General features: G+C 42.3%; 3 protein-coding genes across 4 annotated transcripts; 1 reads left to right on the forward strand and 2 right to left on the reverse strand.

The window, feature by feature from the left end:
- Positions 1 to 219: 219 nt before the first annotated feature.
- LOC103706930 (KIN14B-interacting protein At4g14310-like) lies at positions 220 to 4,799 on the reverse strand. The gene is made up of 3 exons (XM_008791207.6): positions 2,565 to 4,799; positions 1,477 to 2,108; positions 220 to 926 (listed from the first exon to the last, which is right to left on the reverse strand). Exons 1-3 carry the CDS (start codon positions 4,509 to 4,511, stop codon positions 398 to 400), a joined length of 3,108 nt encoding a protein of 1,035 aa, XP_008789429.4. The 5' UTR covers positions 4,512 to 4,799; the 3' UTR covers positions 220 to 397.
- Positions 4,800 to 5,401: 602 nt separating this feature from the next.
- On the reverse strand, positions 5,402 to 12,625 carry LOC103706929 (uncharacterized). 2 transcript variants are annotated; one of them, XM_039115301.3, is made up of 3 exons: positions 10,300 to 12,575; positions 9,487 to 9,556; positions 5,402 to 6,136 (listed from the first exon to the last, which is right to left on the reverse strand). In XM_039115301.3, exons 1-3 carry the CDS (start codon positions 11,854 to 11,856, stop codon positions 6,081 to 6,083), a joined length of 1,683 nt encoding a protein of 560 aa, XP_038971229.3. In that variant the 5' UTR covers positions 11,857 to 12,575; the 3' UTR covers positions 5,402 to 6,080. The 2 variants fall into 2 exon arrangements, with proteins under 2 accessions (XP_038971229.3, XP_008789428.2); XM_008791206.5 differs by lacking the exon at positions 9,487 to 9,556 and having other exon boundaries at positions 10,300 to 12,625.
- Positions 12,626 to 14,245: 1,620 nt separating this feature from the next.
- Positions 14,246 to 18,448, forward strand: FIB4 (Plastid-lipid associated protein PAP / fibrillin family protein). Its single transcript, XM_008791205.6, has 4 exons — positions 14,246 to 14,727; positions 17,172 to 17,405; positions 17,552 to 17,678; positions 17,900 to 18,448. The coding sequence occupies exons 1-4, from the start codon at positions 14,473 to 14,475 to the stop codon at positions 18,112 to 18,114; spliced, it is 831 nt and encodes a 276-aa protein (XP_008789427.3). The 5' UTR covers positions 14,246 to 14,472; the 3' UTR covers positions 18,115 to 18,448.
- The last annotated feature ends 400 nt before the right edge of the window (positions 18,449 to 18,848 follow it).

Below are 18,848 nucleotides of genomic sequence, written 5' to 3' on the forward strand. Positions count from 1 at the left end.
AAATTTTTTATTGAGTCTAACATTATCCAATAACAAGGTAAACATTAAAGGGAAAATGTCCAAACATGAAGTCATGTTTTAAACCATAAATTACTTCGATAAATTAACATTATGAGAAATCTTATGCAGGGACATTCATCATGAACCATCACAGTGAAATGCAGAAGAGCATAAGAGAAAAACAATGAAAAAGGAGAGAAGCAACTTGCAACCACCACATCATAATATGCTCCCAATATGCTTAGAACCATAACAGAGAATATCTTGATTCCATATTTCTACAGCTATAATAAAAAGTGTTATGCTTACATCAACCCAAAATTACATGAGACAACTGATAAAGCAACATTACTAAATAACATTACAGGATAACAAGTTTTCTTGTGCATGCATATAGCTATAATAGATACCTCCAAAAAGCAGGGCGGTCTCTTGATATAACAAGAACCCGGGATCCCAAATAATCAAATGTAGGGCAATATAGATCATCAGGACCGATGATTTCTTTTGCTCCTATGTTCCCCTGATCCATGCTAAAGGCTTGCAATCCTTCATCCTTGAGGGCATCAAATACAGACAATCCCATCCCACAGATGCCCATGACAAGATTGGTGTTCCCCCACACCTGAGTTATAGAAGTGTGGTGAAAGTGGGAATTGAATTCTGGGAATTCATATGTTGCCGCTAGCTTCCCTTTGCGCAGCGAGTACTGCTGCACCCGCGAGCGTGGGCCATCCTTTATTGGCAATCGTCCTTCAGTGCTCCCAATAAATATGGAGTCCCCACGCGAGAAGATTGAGTGGCCAATTGCACCATGCCTGGGTATTTTGAGGCCAATACCATTTGGGAGGCGGAAGTCAAACACATTCACACTTTCTTGTGTGCAAAAGACACCGTCATTGCCCTCCACTTCAGCTGAACTCACTCTGCATTTGAAAAACAAGCAACACATTGGACCAAAAAAAAAGAAAAAGAAAAACAACATAATATAATGAACATAAAAATAATAGCAGCAAGCAGTTGTATATATTTCAGGTTTCTTTTCATGGTGAAGAAGTAATGCCAAATATCCTTCCCACCCCATCTCTCTAGTCAGCATCCACAGACGCATCACTAAAGCTAGTGCTGCATGGTAGTAAGACTGGATCAAACTAATTCATGTTAGTCATACATCATGGGTAAAAACTCCAAAATGACTCTCAAGTTTCTTTAGTTTGTTTCAGGGTTTTAGTATCAATCCACATATGAAATTTAGAGATTAGTATTGAAGATCAGGCATTAAGGAAAAAATCATATAATCACTGGAAAAACCACCATATACAGCAGAATCATATATCTCAAGAAGAAATATCTAAAAGCCAGACCACTTGACGCACTATAGATGGGATTCTGTCATGCTATGATGAGCATGACTAAATAAATAACTAGAATGTAAGAAACAAGAAAAACATCAACTCAATAGACACAAGGGCTCACCTCTGGCGAACACCACCACCCAATTCAGCATCAGTGTTATTAACATGAAGGGAATAAACTCTTTTACCAGCAGAAGCAACAGACAACAGAGGCTGTGGATTGAGTGAATTCACATCCCAAAGACTAATGGCATCTGTTCCTGCTATGATCACCTTCCCCCTACTTCTCCATTGTAGAGGGCACGAGAACTCCATCCCCAACACTGGACTATTCGCCTCCCACATCATTACTAGATCCCCATCGCGGATATCATAGGCAGCAACAGCCTTTTGCCTGCTGGCACAAGAAATCAAAAGGGGCCCACATGGCCTGTACCACCATTGCTGTCTTTCAACAGAAGGCATTGCACATGAAGCGCTTCTACTGAATAAACCTATGTTGGATCGAGGGCCAACAACCATCCTAGATGATGATGTTGCAGAAGAATTGGGTGTTTCATCCTCGACCCGAAATGCTTTAACATCTCTTGTGTAAAAATCCCATGAACAAAATCCAGAGTCCAAAGAATTCCCAGCTGATGCTGCAACAACATACCTTCCAGAACATCCATCTGCACCAGGGGCACGAACTAACCAACAATCGCCCCATAAGCTATTCGATACTCCTGTTGGAGGCTTATATTCAGCTTTGACCTGCAAAAGATACCTAAGAATCACCATTTCATAATAGTATGATTCGTGCTTCCATATCCACAAGTAAAAGCCTCCCAACGGCATCCTATGAATGCTACTAGGAAATATAAATAACACAAAAAGAAAGAACACAGAAACGCATGTTCATGGGAATGCAGCATATGAAAGCATATTTATGCATGTCATCAACAACAATAATTAACACATACCATAGCTTATGATTATCAAGAGATAGAACATAGCCTTTGTTAGAGAGAGAGAGAGAGGGAGGGAGAGGGAGAACATAGCAAAGAATATATGGAAGTCTGTCAGATATTAATGCTTATATCATACAGGTATAACAACCGAAGTAGAAGACATGAGGTGGAAAAAATCTTAAAACAAGAATGAAGCAAATCGAGCATCAATTGGTGGGACCAACAAAAATGGCACTGGTAGAATCCAAGTATTGGGTACCTCATAGTTAGCAATGTCATAGTAGGAACAAGAGCCATCATCATGCGCTAGAAGAACGGCTTCTCCTTCTGAAACAAACCATCCACCAGTTGAAGGCTTGCTTCCTATCTCACATAACTGATCCCTACAAACTTCCTCAGTCTCTTCATGTACCGTCATTGCAGGTCTGTTCTCCTGGTCATCAAACTCTTCAAGCTTCTCACTCGCCAGAAGTCCAATTTCCTCCTTGTGATAACCACTGGTTACCTTCTTCGAAGCACATTGTGCTGCTGAGTCACCTTCCATCCCCATTCCCTGAACTGCAGCAAGCACGATTCTATCTTCGTCAAGACCAAATTGTTCTGCATTTAAAGAAGCCAAAAACTCCAAGGCAATTGGATTTTCATCAATGGGGCTAAGTGACCCATCTTGCATCTCTTGATCACCACCATTTTTCAACAATACTTGTTCTCCAGAAGCATCAGATGATCTTCGGTTTCTTAATAACTTCTGATGAGGAAAGAATCTAGCCTCCAATTCTTCGTGATTCAATCCTTTCGCTGAATGTTTTGAGTCAACAAGCTTCCCAGATTGACAGGTTACTGCATTTATACTTTGCAAGCTATCAAGTGTTCTGATTTCAGATGGACCCAACTGACCTTTAGTCCCATCCATCACATGACCCACAACCTTCTCAATCCCAGATATCTTGTTCTGAATATCGGAAAGAATGAGCTTTGAATCATCTGGGTTGTTGACATCCAACATTTCTTTTGTGTGTTTGATCTCTGAGGCAATTTTTTGAACTCTACTTTCCAATAATGCCAGCTTCTCATGCAGCTTGCTTGGATACTTATTAATAACATGAACACTTTTTGTATCCCCAGTAATCTTCTCAAAAACCTTAATATTATCTGATGGTTTCTCAACCACTTCCCCATCCTGATCCAAACAAACACGACCATTACTTGCTCTTTTTTCTATGTCCAGAATCAGGCAATCTTTCTTCTTATGATTCACCAAAATATCAGCACCAACGTCCCTGCCGGTCCCATCCTGAACTTTTCCATTATAAGCAAACGAACTTTTGTCCTTTGGATCATCCAGACTCCTAACACCACCCAAAGCTTTCCCATCCATGGATACCGAACTCGAAGCCAAGACATCTTTATCTTCACAAATCTCTGTTGCAACATTTCTGTTTCCATTTATCTCGCTCTGTTTCAAAGCTACTAGATGACTGCCATCTTGTTGATCTTCAGTGCTTCGTACACCATCAGTCCCCTTCTCATCTACTGGATTCAGCTGCGAACCAAGATCATCTTTCTCGCTGCAAACTTCAGAGTCCGTGGCAAAGTTTGCAGCTTTACTACTGTTTTTTCCAGAGTTTGTATCCGAAACACTCGAATTATTCTTCACTACTTGCAAGCCTAAAAACCCACTGGACGTGCGATTCTCCAAAACCTTAACCCCACTGACGAATTTCTCATCCTTCCTCTTCGAATTCGAATCCGGAACCCCCTTCCGCTGCTGACACTTCTCTAAAACCCTAAGCCCGCCCACGCTCCTCCTCCCACCGACCTCGGCCACCGGATCTCTCCCTAAAGCTCTCCCCATCCGATCGGAGCCCGAAGCCCTAGAAACGCGGCGGTCGCCCCGAAGGTCAGCGATCAACCTCGGAAAATCCGACGGGGTTGGGGCCTTACCTCGCGGCATCGACGACGTGGACCACCGGACTCCGGCGGCAGCGGCAGCCGGCTTCTCGACCAGCTTCGGCACCAGGCTCGGACGACCTGCGGAGATCCTCCCGCCGGAGAGGGTTCTGGGGTTCTCCTTCCCGGCGGCGGCGGGTGTTCTTCGGGTGGCGCTTCCTTTCACCTCGGGCGTGGACTCCGCTTGGGCTTTGTGGGGCTTCGACGGCATGATCTTTCCCCCACCGCCGCCTCGCTCCTTGAGCCTCGACGACATTTTTTACTAGGATTAGGGTTTGATTTTACCGACGGATCGGAAAGGAGAGGAGAAGAGAAACGAGAAACAAAATGGAAAGAAAGACGGGATTTTTGTAGAGCAAAAGGAGGAATGAGAGAGAGTATGGGGATTTTTCTTTTTTTAAGTGCGTCGTTTTCCTTCGGGTTTCGGGAGAGAATTTTGCCGGGAAAAGAACTTGGTATTTGAATTTGAATTTTGGTTTTGGAGGCAAGAAGAAGGAACCTTTTGCACGTTTGAGAAGCTTGTTTGTGAATGTTGCTGTATGGTACAGAGAAATGAGCAGATTGATCGAGACTTGGTTGGGTTACTTGGGTATCACTCCAAGGCGCGGGAAATCTGAATGAGCGACCGAGATTGATGGGGGACACCGATCTGGATCTGTGCCCGGTGTAAATTTATGCCAGCTCGGATGCCACTGCACCAGATTGGATTTGAATCCGATGAATCTGATATATTATAAAGGCTTGCTTAAACTATGAAAAACGAAGAGAATTTGGCACGTGGAAGCTCTGTCGGACATTAGATTTTACAGTTGACTTCTTTCACTCTCCTTTTGGGAAGAAAGATCGCATGACGTATCTTGTCCAGACAAGGAAACTAATGAGGGCTATAAACATAAAATTGGATAAGAAAGATCTCATCTTGAAGCTGGCGCTCTGGTCTTAGGGTTTCGCCACATCATAGGGGAAAGGTATGAAGATTCAAGTGATAGAAGATGGGTGTCGTAGGCTTTACCATGGCAGAGCTGAGAACAACACTGATACACCCATCATTCTCTTTCAAATTCAAAAGACTGAAGTAGATAATTGAATCGCTTCTGCTGTAATCTTATATAAGATTAATTAATAAAAATAAATCAATAAACAAGCTGAATGAATTGGTGCCCGTTAAAGAAGAAAAATACATCACATGAATCGGACATATGCTCTCCACTAACCATTACATATTTCTCTTTCTTTTTCTTTTCTTGGATGACAGAATATTGCATGCGTGGAGCAATCGGGCACGCCCTCAACCAGGATACAAACCAGAGACAACTGATTTCTGTCAAAATACACAAGGAAAAACTCAAATTACAAAGGTGTAGGATCAAGGATATAATGAACTTGTCACTGAATTTCGAAATAAACATGGAGCTCTCAAATACATATTGATCCCGTATTAGTCACTTCTTCCCCTAAGATTTCAAACGCAATTAAATGGTGTTATACTATGTTTTACTCCTCAAAACCATCCATCGGCTGCTGGCCATCTGAACTTTTGGATGTTTGCTTCTTGCTACTACCTCGCTTATTCTTAACCTTCTTGGCCTTCATTCGGCGCTTCTTTTCATTTGCATCAACCCAAGTGTAGTCTGTAGGTATATGGAAAGGATCAATGTCATCTTTCCAGCTTCGGCCTTCACTGCTAACACTAGAATGCCCCCCCCAGCTTCCCCTCATCCATGAATACCATGAACCTGGTGATTCTGTTTCTTTGGTTTTGCTTTCCTGGAAATTTGTCGGGCTGGAAAGTGGGGTTGCAAATTCATCAGATGGCTGTAGCTCTTCAAACTTTGTGAATGTGACAAGAACTCGAATTGTTGGAACAATTGGGATGGCTACCTGAAATTGATGACAAAGAAAGCTTCAGTTCAATGCTTGGTAAGTAAGTGAAATATTTAATATACACAGCATGAAGTAGTATCTTAAAGATCATAAGATTTGCTGCTTCAATCCTTGGAAACACATATGAAGCAACTGACTGGTAAAACCATAACAAACACAACACTGAGATACAAATGGTTCTAACTTTTTTGCTGCCGAGAAGAGAATTAATTCATGCTGTATGATTCTTACTGCTGAGTGCTAATGTTCAGGTGGAGATGCTAAGCCATGTTAGATGCAAACAACGCAGGGCAGATTAATGAGATAAAGGCTCTTTTTTCCCTTTTTATGTGTGCGTGTGCGTGTGCGTGTGCGTGCGAGAGAGAGAGAGAGAGAGATGGTTAGGTTAGACAATGAAAATATGGATAGAAGCTCTGGCAAATAAGAAGCAATTTTTCTAATAAAATCCAGTTCCTAAAAACATGCCCATTTTGTAATAAAATCCTGTTTCTGAAAACAAGACAAGTAGTCGACTGCCATGAAGAGAGGTCAAGAATGAAATCGGAAAGAAACGGGAATGCTCCCCTTGGTGGTCAGGAAGATGGGGAGCCTTGCAGATAATCTATTACAGAAGATAACAAGGAAGAATTAGCTCAAGGTAAGTGAAAAGATCATGGTATTACTGCCAGATGGAATACCAACCGTCTTCTGAAAACTGATTGAAGCCAAGTAGATGTTTTTTGATACATAAAGCTAAGTAGAAGTTTCCTATCTTATTCAATATAGAAAGATCTTGGAAAGAACGAAACTGTCAGATGTTTGGAGAACACTTTGTAGTAGCCCTTCATGACAGATTTCTTTGAGCTACTCTTAAGGAAAATGCACTCAAGTATCTTTGCATAGGTCGAGCTCAGACTTCAATAATTAGACCCAATGTGGCGTCAGGCCAAGCTCAGGACACCAAATTTGGAGTAGATGTTGAACTGTGGCCTGACCCAGTTGATGTCCACCTCTATCACTGCCTGATAATCCATCTGTTGCCATATTCATGTTTGTATTTTGCCCTTTTTTTGAGAGAGAGATGCCCAGGATTTGACCTGGACTTCCATCAAGGAAAAGCCCATCAGGAGAGGTGCCAACCAACTGAGCTGACAGTTGTTCGGCCTATATTTCATTACTACAAAGCAATGAAAATTAAATCATTATTCCCTCTTTGTTAGGTGAGGTAGGATGAATTGATCTAGAAAAGGCATTTCCCCTTACACCTAATTACAAATAATAAACTAGCAGCAGAACAATATTCACCTCTTATAAAGTAGTAGCTCGCATAATTTACCATATGACAATTTTTTTTTGATTGATGTATTTTATGACAAAGTTAGTACCACAGTCATATATCTTACACCATTCAGTAGTTGACATGTTGAAGTTTATGTTCCATGAGGCCACAATAACAAGATTAAACAGCCAATGTCCTATCATTTTTGTAACACTGTATAAAAAAACAATGAAAGAAAATTACACTAGAAAGAGCATTTCATATTTTTTGCACATCTAATTATCAGGATAACAAGTTTCATATCTCAGGAGTGAAGACACATACTTTTATATCACAAAGTTATTCAACTATGGTAGAGGTCAGGCACCTCTATCACCAGGTCGCCAATCCAAAAACGGGACTACGATAAGGTAGCTAAAGTGATTGCTTTCCTTGTTGATCATGGTATTGGTTTTCATGTCTTTCACTAAAGATGAATAGTCTTTCCGAGCCCCTCCACCTAGTAAAATCTTTACATGGAGTAGATTAATTGTCGCTCATATTCATCCACATCATTCAGATCACAGCCACAGTATTTTTCTTATGTCCTGAATATAAAACTGACTAAACGATTTATTTGGAAGATCAAGCTCATCATTCTCAAGTAAGTAATTTCCCTTCAAAAACCAAGCTTCTATTCACACTAGTACATAAACCAACAATTCCAACCATTTCTTTATGGTTGTTCTCATTAAAGCCAAAAATCAGCAACCTATATAGGATCATCAAGAGATATCATTCCCTCATAAGACCATTCTACCTGCCATTTGGATAATTGAAATTTTGATAGCGCAGACTATCAAAGCAGAGGAGAATGTTTAAAAGGATATCTAGAATTGCATGTTCAGAAAAAACCAAGTAGAATGGAGGAAAACATAAGCATAATTTATGATGGTCAACAGCTGTATGAAATAATAATATTGGAAATGGACTAGGATTTTTATAAGATCAAGATACAAAATCGTAGATGTGAAAAGAATTAGAAGTAAACTAACACCTATTATGTTGATGTTGGGTGGAAGATCATTATCATAACAAGTGCTTGTATGCCACATATAGCACCAGAGAAACCAAACAAAGAAATAACTTCAACCAAATGTAGATAGATTGACGCAAAGAATTCTAGGAGGGGAAAAAATTAAATATGGTAAAGAGCTTCATGATCATGCAAGTAGTAGTAGAATATATGGCAGAGCAAATGGAAGATAAAAGAAAAGGTAGCCATTCATATGACTGGGGAATTAGGATTTATTGTTTGCTTGAAGGTGATTTCTTGGAATTAAAATTGGCAAACAAATACTTTTTTTATATATCTTTCCCATTTATAGACTCCAAGTCGGTAAGTTAATGAAGTTATTTAATGAAAAGAAATCAAATTCACTGGGTTGCAGGACACTACTTTAATGCTGAACTATGAACTATCACAGTTTAACAATTCTCTTCTTCTTCTTCTTCTTTTTGGCGGTGGCACGGGGGGTGGGGGGGGGGGGTGCGGAGGAGATGCAAAAACCCTATATAGAATGATGGGTGAACAGATAACAACTATGCAGCCAGACCTTCAAATGCATCTAAAGATTAGCATGTATCTTGAAGCATTTGTCACCTTCAATTCTGGAATCAATATCAATCAGAGAAAGAAGTGAAAATCTCTGAATGTACTGAAGCAGAAGTACTTTCTACACAGCAGCGATGCACATGATATAATAAGCACATAGTAGATTGAGTCAGGATCCTCTCGAGTTCTCGACTGAACTGGAGTCTCTCAGTTGTCAATTACTAACAGAGGACATGAAGATTAAGCCCGTATCGCTTGATGGCCCATGATTGAGCAGGGCCCAAAGGACAGAGGACCAGGGATGAACACATCCTGCCCTGTCCTGGGCTCCACTCAATCATGGTTGTCATGCAAATTGAGAATTGCACCTCTTCAGTTCAGCCACAAATGGAGACGATCCAAAATCTAGTAGGTTTCTTGAAACTTTATAAAGACAATTTTTTCAGGGAGAAAAAGAAAACCATCAAATCCTGTATAGAAAAAAGGAAAAACCACCTTCAGAGTAGACAGGAGCTCCTATCATGAACCAGTATAAGGTGCACAGGACTTTTCCTAAAGTAATTTCCTGACACAAAAAAGAGATGGGAAAAGAAATTTATTCATTAAGAAAAGAACGGGCGGGGGAGATCAAGTAGAGTTCCTTCTCAAATTTAGACTCCAAAACACTGCTAAAACAATCCTCTGTTTATCAAGCAAATAATGTAAAGCTATAAATACTATTCCAAATAAACCTTCTAAACAGAAGTGTTGAAACTGTTGAAATTGAGATTACAGCTTCATTGTCCAACAAATGGTCATCAAGTTAGAATGATAACATATGCATTTCACTTTGATACCAAGAGCATTTTCAAATTTAGGGACCTATAGCTTAATCAAGAAAAATACAGAAAGATAAGACGGTCAACTTTAATACTAAATGAAATGGGTACTGAGATTACATAAGCATTGCAAATAATACTTAGTAGAGAACTCCACACATAGGGAGCTGACAAAGAAAAAGGAAGTGGATGAATAAGAATATTATTTGAAAGCTAAACATCTACAACATTGACAAGCATGTGGGAGTTCCTAATTTACAGCAGAGACCCGCAACCTATATCTGCGGATCAAGGTTTCTAAATAAATGAGCAGTGATTTTCAACCACTATTTTTTGTCATAAAACTCAGAAATTAACGACTATCAATTATTAGAGTAATAACCATAATTGTGTGAGAGAGAACTTTCATCAATCCAAAATCACATAAAAAGGCTTTGAGTTAGAGGACTAAGAGAAAAATGGTAAAGAACATCATAAATGCATGGATTACCTTGACGGGAAAGGTGCCCTGAGGCAGCTTAGTAGTCAAAAGCTCCCTGAGCCTCCTAACGGCCTTGACCTTGTTTGCTAAGACATCAAGCAAGGGAAGAAGCTCATCAGTTTTCAAAGGAAAGTCTGGTGTTAACCACAAAACCGGCCTCAACCCCTTCTTGTACTCACTCTCATGCCTATTAAAGTCGCCCGTGGATTCACTCCTCTTCTTTCTGCCTTTCTCCTTCCCCTTCTTAGTATCTCCAGACTCCTCCTTTGTGAGCTCTGTTTTCTGATTTCCATTCTCCAGGGCCAACTTTGACAACTTCTTTTGGTTGTTTGGGTCCTCCATGTCCCCACCTCCACTGCTCTTGGAAGCTCTTTTATTGCCCCAACCGAACCAGCTCTTTCTGTCCTCGGTAACACCATTGGATTCAGAATTCTCAACATTGTCCAATCCCCCACCGTTCCCATCATACTCATCAAAACCCTCTGAGTTACCCATCCGAAGAGCTGAATCTAGTTGCATTCTCTCCTCAGCCGTCAGGACATCATCCAATTCCCCTTCAAGCTCTCCGCCATTTGCCGTCCTTTCATCGTTGTCCATTGTAAATAACTCCTCATCAGTCATTGCTCCAGGGACCCTCCTCGACTTCACGCTCACCATCACATGAAGCATGTCATAGACCTTGGCCTTCCAATTTCCGACCATCTCCGTCCTCTCCTGACGCCGCCAGTTCAAGTGCGAGACTAGCTCCGCCTGAGTGACGTCAATCCCCGGCCGGTACATGTTAGTTTGCGACATCAAGGCTACCTCGTGAGCCACCTCCGCCTCCGTGGGCTTGGCACCAGCTCCTTCGAGGGCATTGGTGATCTCTTTCTCCTTATGGGCAAGCACGATCAACGACCCAGGGGGCAACGACGGGCTCCCGTCCTCTGACGACACGCCCTCGCCAAGGAAAAGGAACGTCTGGTCTGAGCGCTGGATCCGGAACCCATCGAAGCCGGCGAGGGTCATGTCGGCCCTGAGGTTCGGCCCCCGCTTCCATATCCGGTAGGTGTCGGACGGCGCAATCCGGCCGATGAAAGGGATCACCGAGCTCTCGAAGTGGAAGGAGATCTCCATGTAGAAGTCCCTGATCCGGGCGATGGACGAGACGATGCGAGGGAGGCGGCGGCACCACTTGGCCCACGCCAGGGGCTGGTAGTGGCGAGCTATGATCATGGCGATGGTGTCCTCCCGGGTGCACACGGCCTCCTGGAGGGCGGACCAGCCGTGTTCGTTCTGGAGGGACCAGTCGGCGCCGGTCGACATGAGGATCTCCGCCGAGATCGGATCGCCAAGCCGGACGGCGAGGTGGAGGGGGGTCTCGCGGTGGGGGACGTCGCGGCGGTCGATGATGGCGGAGACGGCGTCGGCGGTGATCTCGGCGAGGAGGGACTCCTCCTCGGTGGTGACGTCCCCGGCCTTCGGGAGGCGGGAGAGGGCCGCCACGATCCGCCGGAGAGCCACGTGGTCTCGCCGCGCCACGGCGAGGTGGACCGGGCTGTGAGCATACTTCGAGATATCCTCCATCCAATTCCTCGATCAGGGTCTCTCTTTCTAAGCCCTAACTGCCTTCATCTAGCAGCCAAAGACTAACCGAAGAAAGAAAAAAATAATAACCATGAAAATTGTTCTAGCTTCATATCAGTATGGAAAACCCAGATTGGAGTGTTTTCGTGGCAACTGAGCGGCATAAACCATGGCCGAAGCTGGAATAGGAAATTAGACTAGTAAACCCGTATAAAAATTCGAACTTTTTGCTGTAACCTTCTCCAAGATCCAACTCCATCACCGGACGTTGGATCGGCTTCCACAACAGTCCAAGATTCAGCTTTTCGATATCACCTGGAACGCCAGAAATAGAGGTAGATCTAGCGACGAACCCTAAATTAGCTTCTAACGCTTAGATCTAGAAAAAATAAAATTCTAAAAGAACAACTCAAACACACGATAGACAGGAATTATGAAGCGAAAAAGATTTCTAGGAAAAACAAAAAAACATATCGAGAAGATCAGGGGAGAGGATTCGATTGGATCTGAGATTTTGCGAATGGAAACAGCGTCCTCCGGCAAGACGGATTCGATCTTCACGAAGTTCCGATGCCGATGGATTGTCGATCAATCTTCACGCGGTTCCGGTGCTGATACAGCGAGACGGCATATGAAACCGAGGGGGAATGTGTCCCACTCTCTCCCTAGTCCCTAGTCTCGGTCTGTCTCTCGGGGTTCCGTTGCTCGAACACACACACAGAGAGAGAGAGAGAGAGAGAGCATATGGGCTAATTGTTTCGTTTGAATTACGGAAATGGTACAATGCTCGTGCTGTAGTGGGCCATCCTGTCTCGCACGTTTCCGATCATTACGTTCGATTCGGTGGATTGTGCCACTTACTTTCTATGAAATTACGAACGTGCCATTCCTGATCACTTGCATTCACGTGACTTGCGGTGTTTGTTGAAAATGTGGAGATTGAAAATTTTAACTGCTTCTTTAGAAATTTAAACGTTTAGAAATTAATTTTGCCCATGTTGCACATACATCCCCGTATTTTAAAAAATAACGCTACATTCTTTGAGGATTTTGTTTTAATTTTTGCATCTTACTCAATAATGGTATGTGATGGGGGGCAAAATGGATCGTTCTATTCACAACATGGGACCGCCCAATTTCAGCCAAGTAAACATCAGTACCAAGCAAGCCAGACCTCAGTCCTGCTGAACATCAGTCCGACCTCGGACCCTACAAAAGGCCGAGCATACCTCGCCCAAACCTCTCCACTCGGAGTGCCCTGCAGGATTGATTAAGAGCCGAAAAGGCCCTATCGACTGCAGGTATCTACAATGATGCCCCTCAAGCTGGCCTTGGAGCGTCCTAGAGGATCGATCGAGAGCCGAAGAGGCTCCGTCGACCGCAGGTATCCGTAACAACGTCCCGGACCGAGCTCAGGGCTCCCTACCGAGCTAACTTCAGACCTGAGGAAGCTGGGTTAACCTCAAAGTCCACGGAGTCGACCTTACAAAACGTCACGGCCCCTAAGTCAGCTCAACCTCAATGCTCATCGAGCTAACTTCATCAAGCATATACTGTGGCCTCCAAACGAGCCCAACCTCGCCAACAGTCGCACCCACGTGCGCACTTACGCGCGCCCCTATGCCCGCATACGTGGTCATATATTACAGCCTCACCGCGCGATGCTTTGCTTGCTGGCCACTTCACGATATGTCAACCAAGAGCCATACCCTGCCACCTCTGTCGACACCATGTTGTTCACAAGGACGGCCTACACTATATGCCTTAAGCAAATCCTGGCTGCACGCCACCTGGGCACCTCTGCGGAAACTATAAATAGCCCCATCAGGTAATGCCTAACGACTTTTAGGTTGGACCACCTAAAATCTACTCTAATTTCATCATCGGAGGGCCCTCACCGGAACTCCACCGGTGAGGCTTTATGCAAGTCCGTCAGCACGCAGGAGGCGACTCTCTTCTTCATCCCATCCGGCCGCTCCCCCGACTCCTCCGGCATGGTCACCCTCGGACCGAATTTGAACCACAACGGTACACTTCCTTACTCAACTCTACATAGCTCTTTTAGATCTTCATTGTTCTTCCCAAATTTGGCTTTGCCAGCTCATCCAACTATATTAGATTAGATTTTGCAGGCAATATCTAGTTTACATTTAATTTGCACTGGCTCTTAAAATGATGTGAGCTTATTTTTTTAATATATGATTGGCCTGCTTTTCTATTATTCTAAGATCTTCATGTTGAAATTATGATACAACACTGATATCCGGGGATTCAAATCTCCCGTCAGATCTGGATTTGAACTATTCATGACTTTGCATCTGTTAAAAGCAACTGTTCGGAAGACCGGTGCAAACCAGCTGGAAGAAAAAAAAGGTAGTCAGTATTTTGCGTGCACAATGTAATATCCCAAAGTTTGACATGAGCTTCAGGCTCGGGTCTTTGGGCGTCCACGTGTTGATTGTCCAGCTACGCCACCACAGCTAGAATCCTAAAATGAGTCGGATAAGCTCACGCTAGATTCCAATCTTCCATCCCATTTATCTCAAAAAAAAAAAAAAAATCCATCCCTCGAATATGTGGGTAGGGCACGGAGATTAAATTGAAGCTTGGAAAACCATGGCGTCTCCTCTTCTTGGATCCGTTTCATCTCCCCTCTGCTACTTGTCGCGGCCTTCTGCTACGAGTCTTCCCTGCTTCAACCCCAACAGAGGAACTCTGCATCTCGAGCGCCTCCAATCAGAATCGAAGGAGCTTAAGAATAGAGTTTTTGTTCGGCGAGCGACGCTCGATGAATCCCCCGTCCTCGACCCCCCGCCCAGATTCGAAGAGACGGACCCCGAGGTCGTCGCTTCTTTGAAGCTAAAGTTGCTGGTTAGTAAGTCTGTCGGCCCAATTTCTTCTAGCTAGCACTTCACTATTCATCCAATATGAAATGCTTGTACTGTAAGGCTAGTGCTTTTAATTTGGGATTTGGCTTCGGTGGTGAGGCTAGTGCTTCTTCTCTGTTTATATTAGCTTGGTATCGGATGATGAACTGTTACATGGGTATGTTGTTCTCTATGCTTTGCTTCCCTTTCAACCAAAAGATCATGAGTTGGAAGAATTCGAATGATCTCATATTGGATAGACATGGATCTAGTTGACGCAAAGACTGAAGAACTAACAATCTCCTGAGCGAATGCTTTCTGTTATATCTCAAAGAATAGCAATATATTAAGTCTTCGGCCCAACACATTTCAGTCCACACCCCAACCCCATCCACAAAAAAAAAAAAAAAAACTCTCGGACATCGGACTACAGATGATGGTGCAATTTGATTTCAAGGATGCACTTTCATTTAAATAAAATTTAAAGCATTTCCAGTACATCTGCAATGAGAAGGTAATGATTTATAAATAGGCCCAAAAGTTCTAATTTCTCCATATGTGATTAGTTCGCCTGCTTCTACTCCTCTGAAAACATCTGTTACAGTGTCTCCATGAACATCTGAGTTCCGACACACATTTGTTCCTGTCTACCTATTTAAGTTCTGCTTGGCGTTTTCATTTTTACATTCGAAATACACTAATCAGTGGATACTTTATATAGGTCTTTCCTCTTCACTCTAGATTCTTCCAGCAATCTCCAAATTAAGTTCTCTTGGTTATGAGATCTGCCGAAATTCATAAAATCTGTATGCAGCTTTCTCAGAAATAAACCTATATGCATGTTGCTCTAAATTTTCCATTAGTTTTTTTGACTAAGATGTCCTGGTTCTAGTTGGAACATGAAGCATTTGGTTTGTTGAAACCTCAGATGCCCATCTCTCTCTCTCTTTATTGGACTACCATCTCCTCTGGTTTCATGGTATTAACTCATGTTATTCTTTGTCTTGTTGCTTCCTGTCTGTGCAAATATGTTTATCCTTTTTACTTGCAGCTTTTTACAGTCTTTAAGATTTTCTAAACAGATTTTTGAACAAACTGAACGCAGGTTTTTCACTTCCTCCTTATTCCATCAGTTTGTTAGCTATACTTGTCCTTGTTGACTCCTTTTCGAACTCTTTGGCTTAGCTGGTGAAGCCTTGTTTGCTTCCCTAGAATTTCTGATATTCCTTACCTTAAAATGCTAGGAAGTAGCTCTCCTATGTTACCAACATACATTAACCATCCTCATCTAATATGAATGTGATATGATTGAACAACTTATCTTTTCCTCATATTTTCTATCTTATTATGAACTGTTGCAATCTATATTAGTCTCACATATGGATATGTAAGAAAAAAATAGTCTGTTATTTAGTCTACGTACTTTTTCCATGTACATAGATGTAAAGAATCGTAATCTTCTTATATGCTGTTTAGTCAGTCATATTCCGGGACAAAATTTGCTTAGTGAAGATGCTTATTTTCTGACTCCAGAATGAGAATGTCTGTTTCCATTATCCTCATGGATTGCAAAGATTTCGGTCTATATATCTTAAGCTTGTTTAAAGCAAATTATGTTCAGTAGCAACATCAACTTAACTTTTTCTTTCTTTTTGAGGAAAAATTAACCTCTTGCCACTAATATATGCCTCAGCATCTAGAGACTGTACCCCACTGACCTTGGAGGAAATATCCTAACTGTGATTTTCAGTAAAGTTCAGAAATACAAAAAGAAATAACTTCACTTTAAAACTCAAATCCAAGCATTATACAAACATCACTAGTGAAATTCATTATTTTGAACCCACTTGACTTTTAAGTGTTTTCCCTCCCTAACATGCAGAAGAGAATACAAAGACTAGAACAACATGATTATCCCACAATCAGAAGCCTCTTTTTGGAAGCCTAAGCTATTTTCATTCCTGCCTTTGATGTCAGACTGTTGATTCATATCTCGTGAGCCATGTCCCTGCCACTCTGGGCTGATCTTTGGAAGGTTAACTCAATGAGGCACAAGAAAGATCAACTCCTGAAAATCACAAAGCTGTAATATCTGCTATCTGTGATGTTGAACAACCATGTCAGACTGTTGCATATTCCAGCTGACACTCATAGAATGCAATGGACTTACCCAATAGTGCAGAAAAATTATTCCTAAAAAAAATAGAAAAAGAAAAGAAAAGAAAAGAAAAGTGGAAGTCATTTTCTTTCAGGCAGCTAATCAGAGTAAGCGATAGGCTTGACTACTAAGAGTAGGATCTTATTAGCTGCCAGTCTATTTGAGCTCTTTATTGTCTATTTGAGTGTGCATACATATGAACTTGCAATAGCCACTTTCAGATTCTATGGTTATGTTGACCATAGTAAAGCTTCTTCATCCCTCAATAAGTGTAAAGTGATTGGATGCAGGGTGCTGTTTCTGGGTTGAACAGAGGCCTAGCAGCTAATGAAGAAGATCTAAGAAGGGCAGACTCTGCAGCCAAGGAACTTGAGGCTTTGGGAGGTGTTGATCTTACCAAAGACCTGGATAAACTCCAAGGGAGGTGGAAGCTGATTTATAGCAGTGCTTTCTCCTCTCGTACATTAGGTGGAAGCCGTCCCGGACCTCCAACAGGCCGTCTGCTTCCAATTACTCTTGGACAGGTGCATTTAGATGGAAGAAGTGGACCGATTTTTTTAATTTTTTGTATTTTTTAACACAGGCTGCTGAAGGAGGACTCTAGTCAATATCAGCAACAGATTTCATAATTAGTAGAATGCCATTAACCTATCTAATTGCTTTTAACCAGGTTTTCCAGCGGATAGATATCCTCAGCAAAGATTTTGCTAACATAGCGGAGATTCAGCTTGGCGCTCCATGGCCAGTTCCACCACTTGAGGCGACTGCTACGTTAGCTCATAAGTTCGAGCTTATTGGTCAGTTTCCTCCCACCAATCTCGAACCGTTCCATAGTCATAGTGAGATGTTAGATGCTTGTGTTCTTTCATTTCTGTATTCAATTTAGTGTTCAAGCAAGCGAATAAATTATCAAATGTCAGCCCTTTTTGACAAAATGACAAGAAGCAAACCGATGATCTACGATACAATCTCCTTGTCAGAGTATGCTGATAGAGAAAATGCCATGTCATTTTTGTAGGAAGCTCAAGCATAAAAATAATATTTGAGAAAACTACAGTCAAGCCTACTGGAAGCTTCTCGCAGCTTCCTCCTTTCGAAGTTCCCAGGCTTCCAGATGCACTAAGACCTCCTTCAGACTCAAGGAGTGGTGACTTTGAAGTGACTTACCTTGATGCCGATACTCGCATTACCCGAGGTGACAGAGGGGAGCTCAGGGTGTTTGTGATCTCATAAAGCCTGCGAGCCATTTCACTTGTTCAAAAATTCTTTCATCCAAAGGACATGCAGTGGTGCTGTATTTTATGCAGGGTGTTTCTTCATGATTTGTGAAGTCTAAACATTTACTCTTACGAAATACAGCTTTTACAGCTTAATGGCTCTTCGGTCTGCTGAGTATGGTTTTTGGTTGATAGTTTTTTTTTTAAAAAAAATGGCCTCTACATTATTGAGGCCTTTGTTTCTTATTTTTATTTCATTACTAGAAATGGGGTGGTAGTCCACTTTCTTTCCCTGGAAATACTTTATACAACTTATCACATTAATGCGAAGTGAACTGGTCTAATGGTGATATTGCTTCTCTATGGTTTATGATCTATTGTGTGTATGCCCCTTTGTCACAGAACAAGGCAGAGGTGCCTGCTGCTTGGAGCAATGCTAATGGAGCTCTTGCAGCTGGCCAGCTGCAGAGGAGGCCAGTCTTGTTCTGGTGTTCCTCAGGGGCAGTCGGGCTATCGACTAAACCGCTGGATGAATCATAAATGGACCATTTTCTAGTCTGCATATTTTTGTCTTTATGGAAGGAACAGTTTAACTCGCAGTTCCGGAGTTACAACTGCCACCAGATCCGCGAGAAGGGCAAATCGGAGAATTCACTGTCATGGAAGTCATATCCGTCAATTTAAAAAGTTCGCGCGATTTAATAGAGCGCGGATATAATGGACAGCGGAATTGGTAGGATTACCAGTTCG

Source organism: Phoenix dactylifera, chromosome 10 (assembly GCF_051530095.1).
Source record: "Phoenix dactylifera cultivar Ajwa chromosome 10, Ajwa_hap1_PhDact_Kaust_v1.1, whole genome shotgun sequence".
Taxonomy (NCBI): Eukaryota; Viridiplantae; Streptophyta; class Magnoliopsida; order Arecales; family Arecaceae; genus Phoenix; species Phoenix dactylifera.

Bases quoted from the DNA above. Each gene is read 5' to 3' on its own strand.
- LOC103706930 (XM_008791207.6), bottom strand. From the start codon at position 4,511: ATGTCGTCGAGGCTCAAGGAGCGAGGCGGCGGTGGGGGAAAGATCATG. The intron at 2,109-2,564 runs GTACCCAATACT...TATCTTTTGCAG, and splicing joins ATGACATTGCTAACTATGAG to GTCAAAGCTGAATATAAGCC. The intron at 927-1,476 runs GTGAGCCCTTGT...TTTCAAATGCAG, and splicing joins GGTGGTGGTGTTCGCCAGAG to AGTGAGTTCAGCTGAAGTGG.
- LOC103706929 (XM_008791206.5), bottom strand. From the start codon at position 11,856: ATGGAGGATATCTCGAAGTATGCTCACAGCCCGGTCCACCTCGCCGTG. The intron at 6,137-10,299 runs GTAATCCATGCA...CATCAATTTCAG, and splicing joins AGGGCACCTTTCCCGTCAAG to GTAGCCATCCCAATTGTTCC.
- FIB4 (XM_008791205.6), top strand. From the start codon at position 14,473: ATGGCGTCTCCTCTTCTTGGATCCGTTTCATCTCCCCTCTGCTACTTG. The intron at 14,728-17,171 runs GTTAGTAAGTCT...GATTGGATGCAG, and splicing joins CTTTGAAGCTAAAGTTGCTG to GGTGCTGTTTCTGGGTTGAA. The intron at 17,679-17,899 runs GTCAGTTTCCTC...TCATTTTTGTAG, and splicing joins TCATAAGTTCGAGCTTATTG to GAAGCTCAAGCATAAAAATA.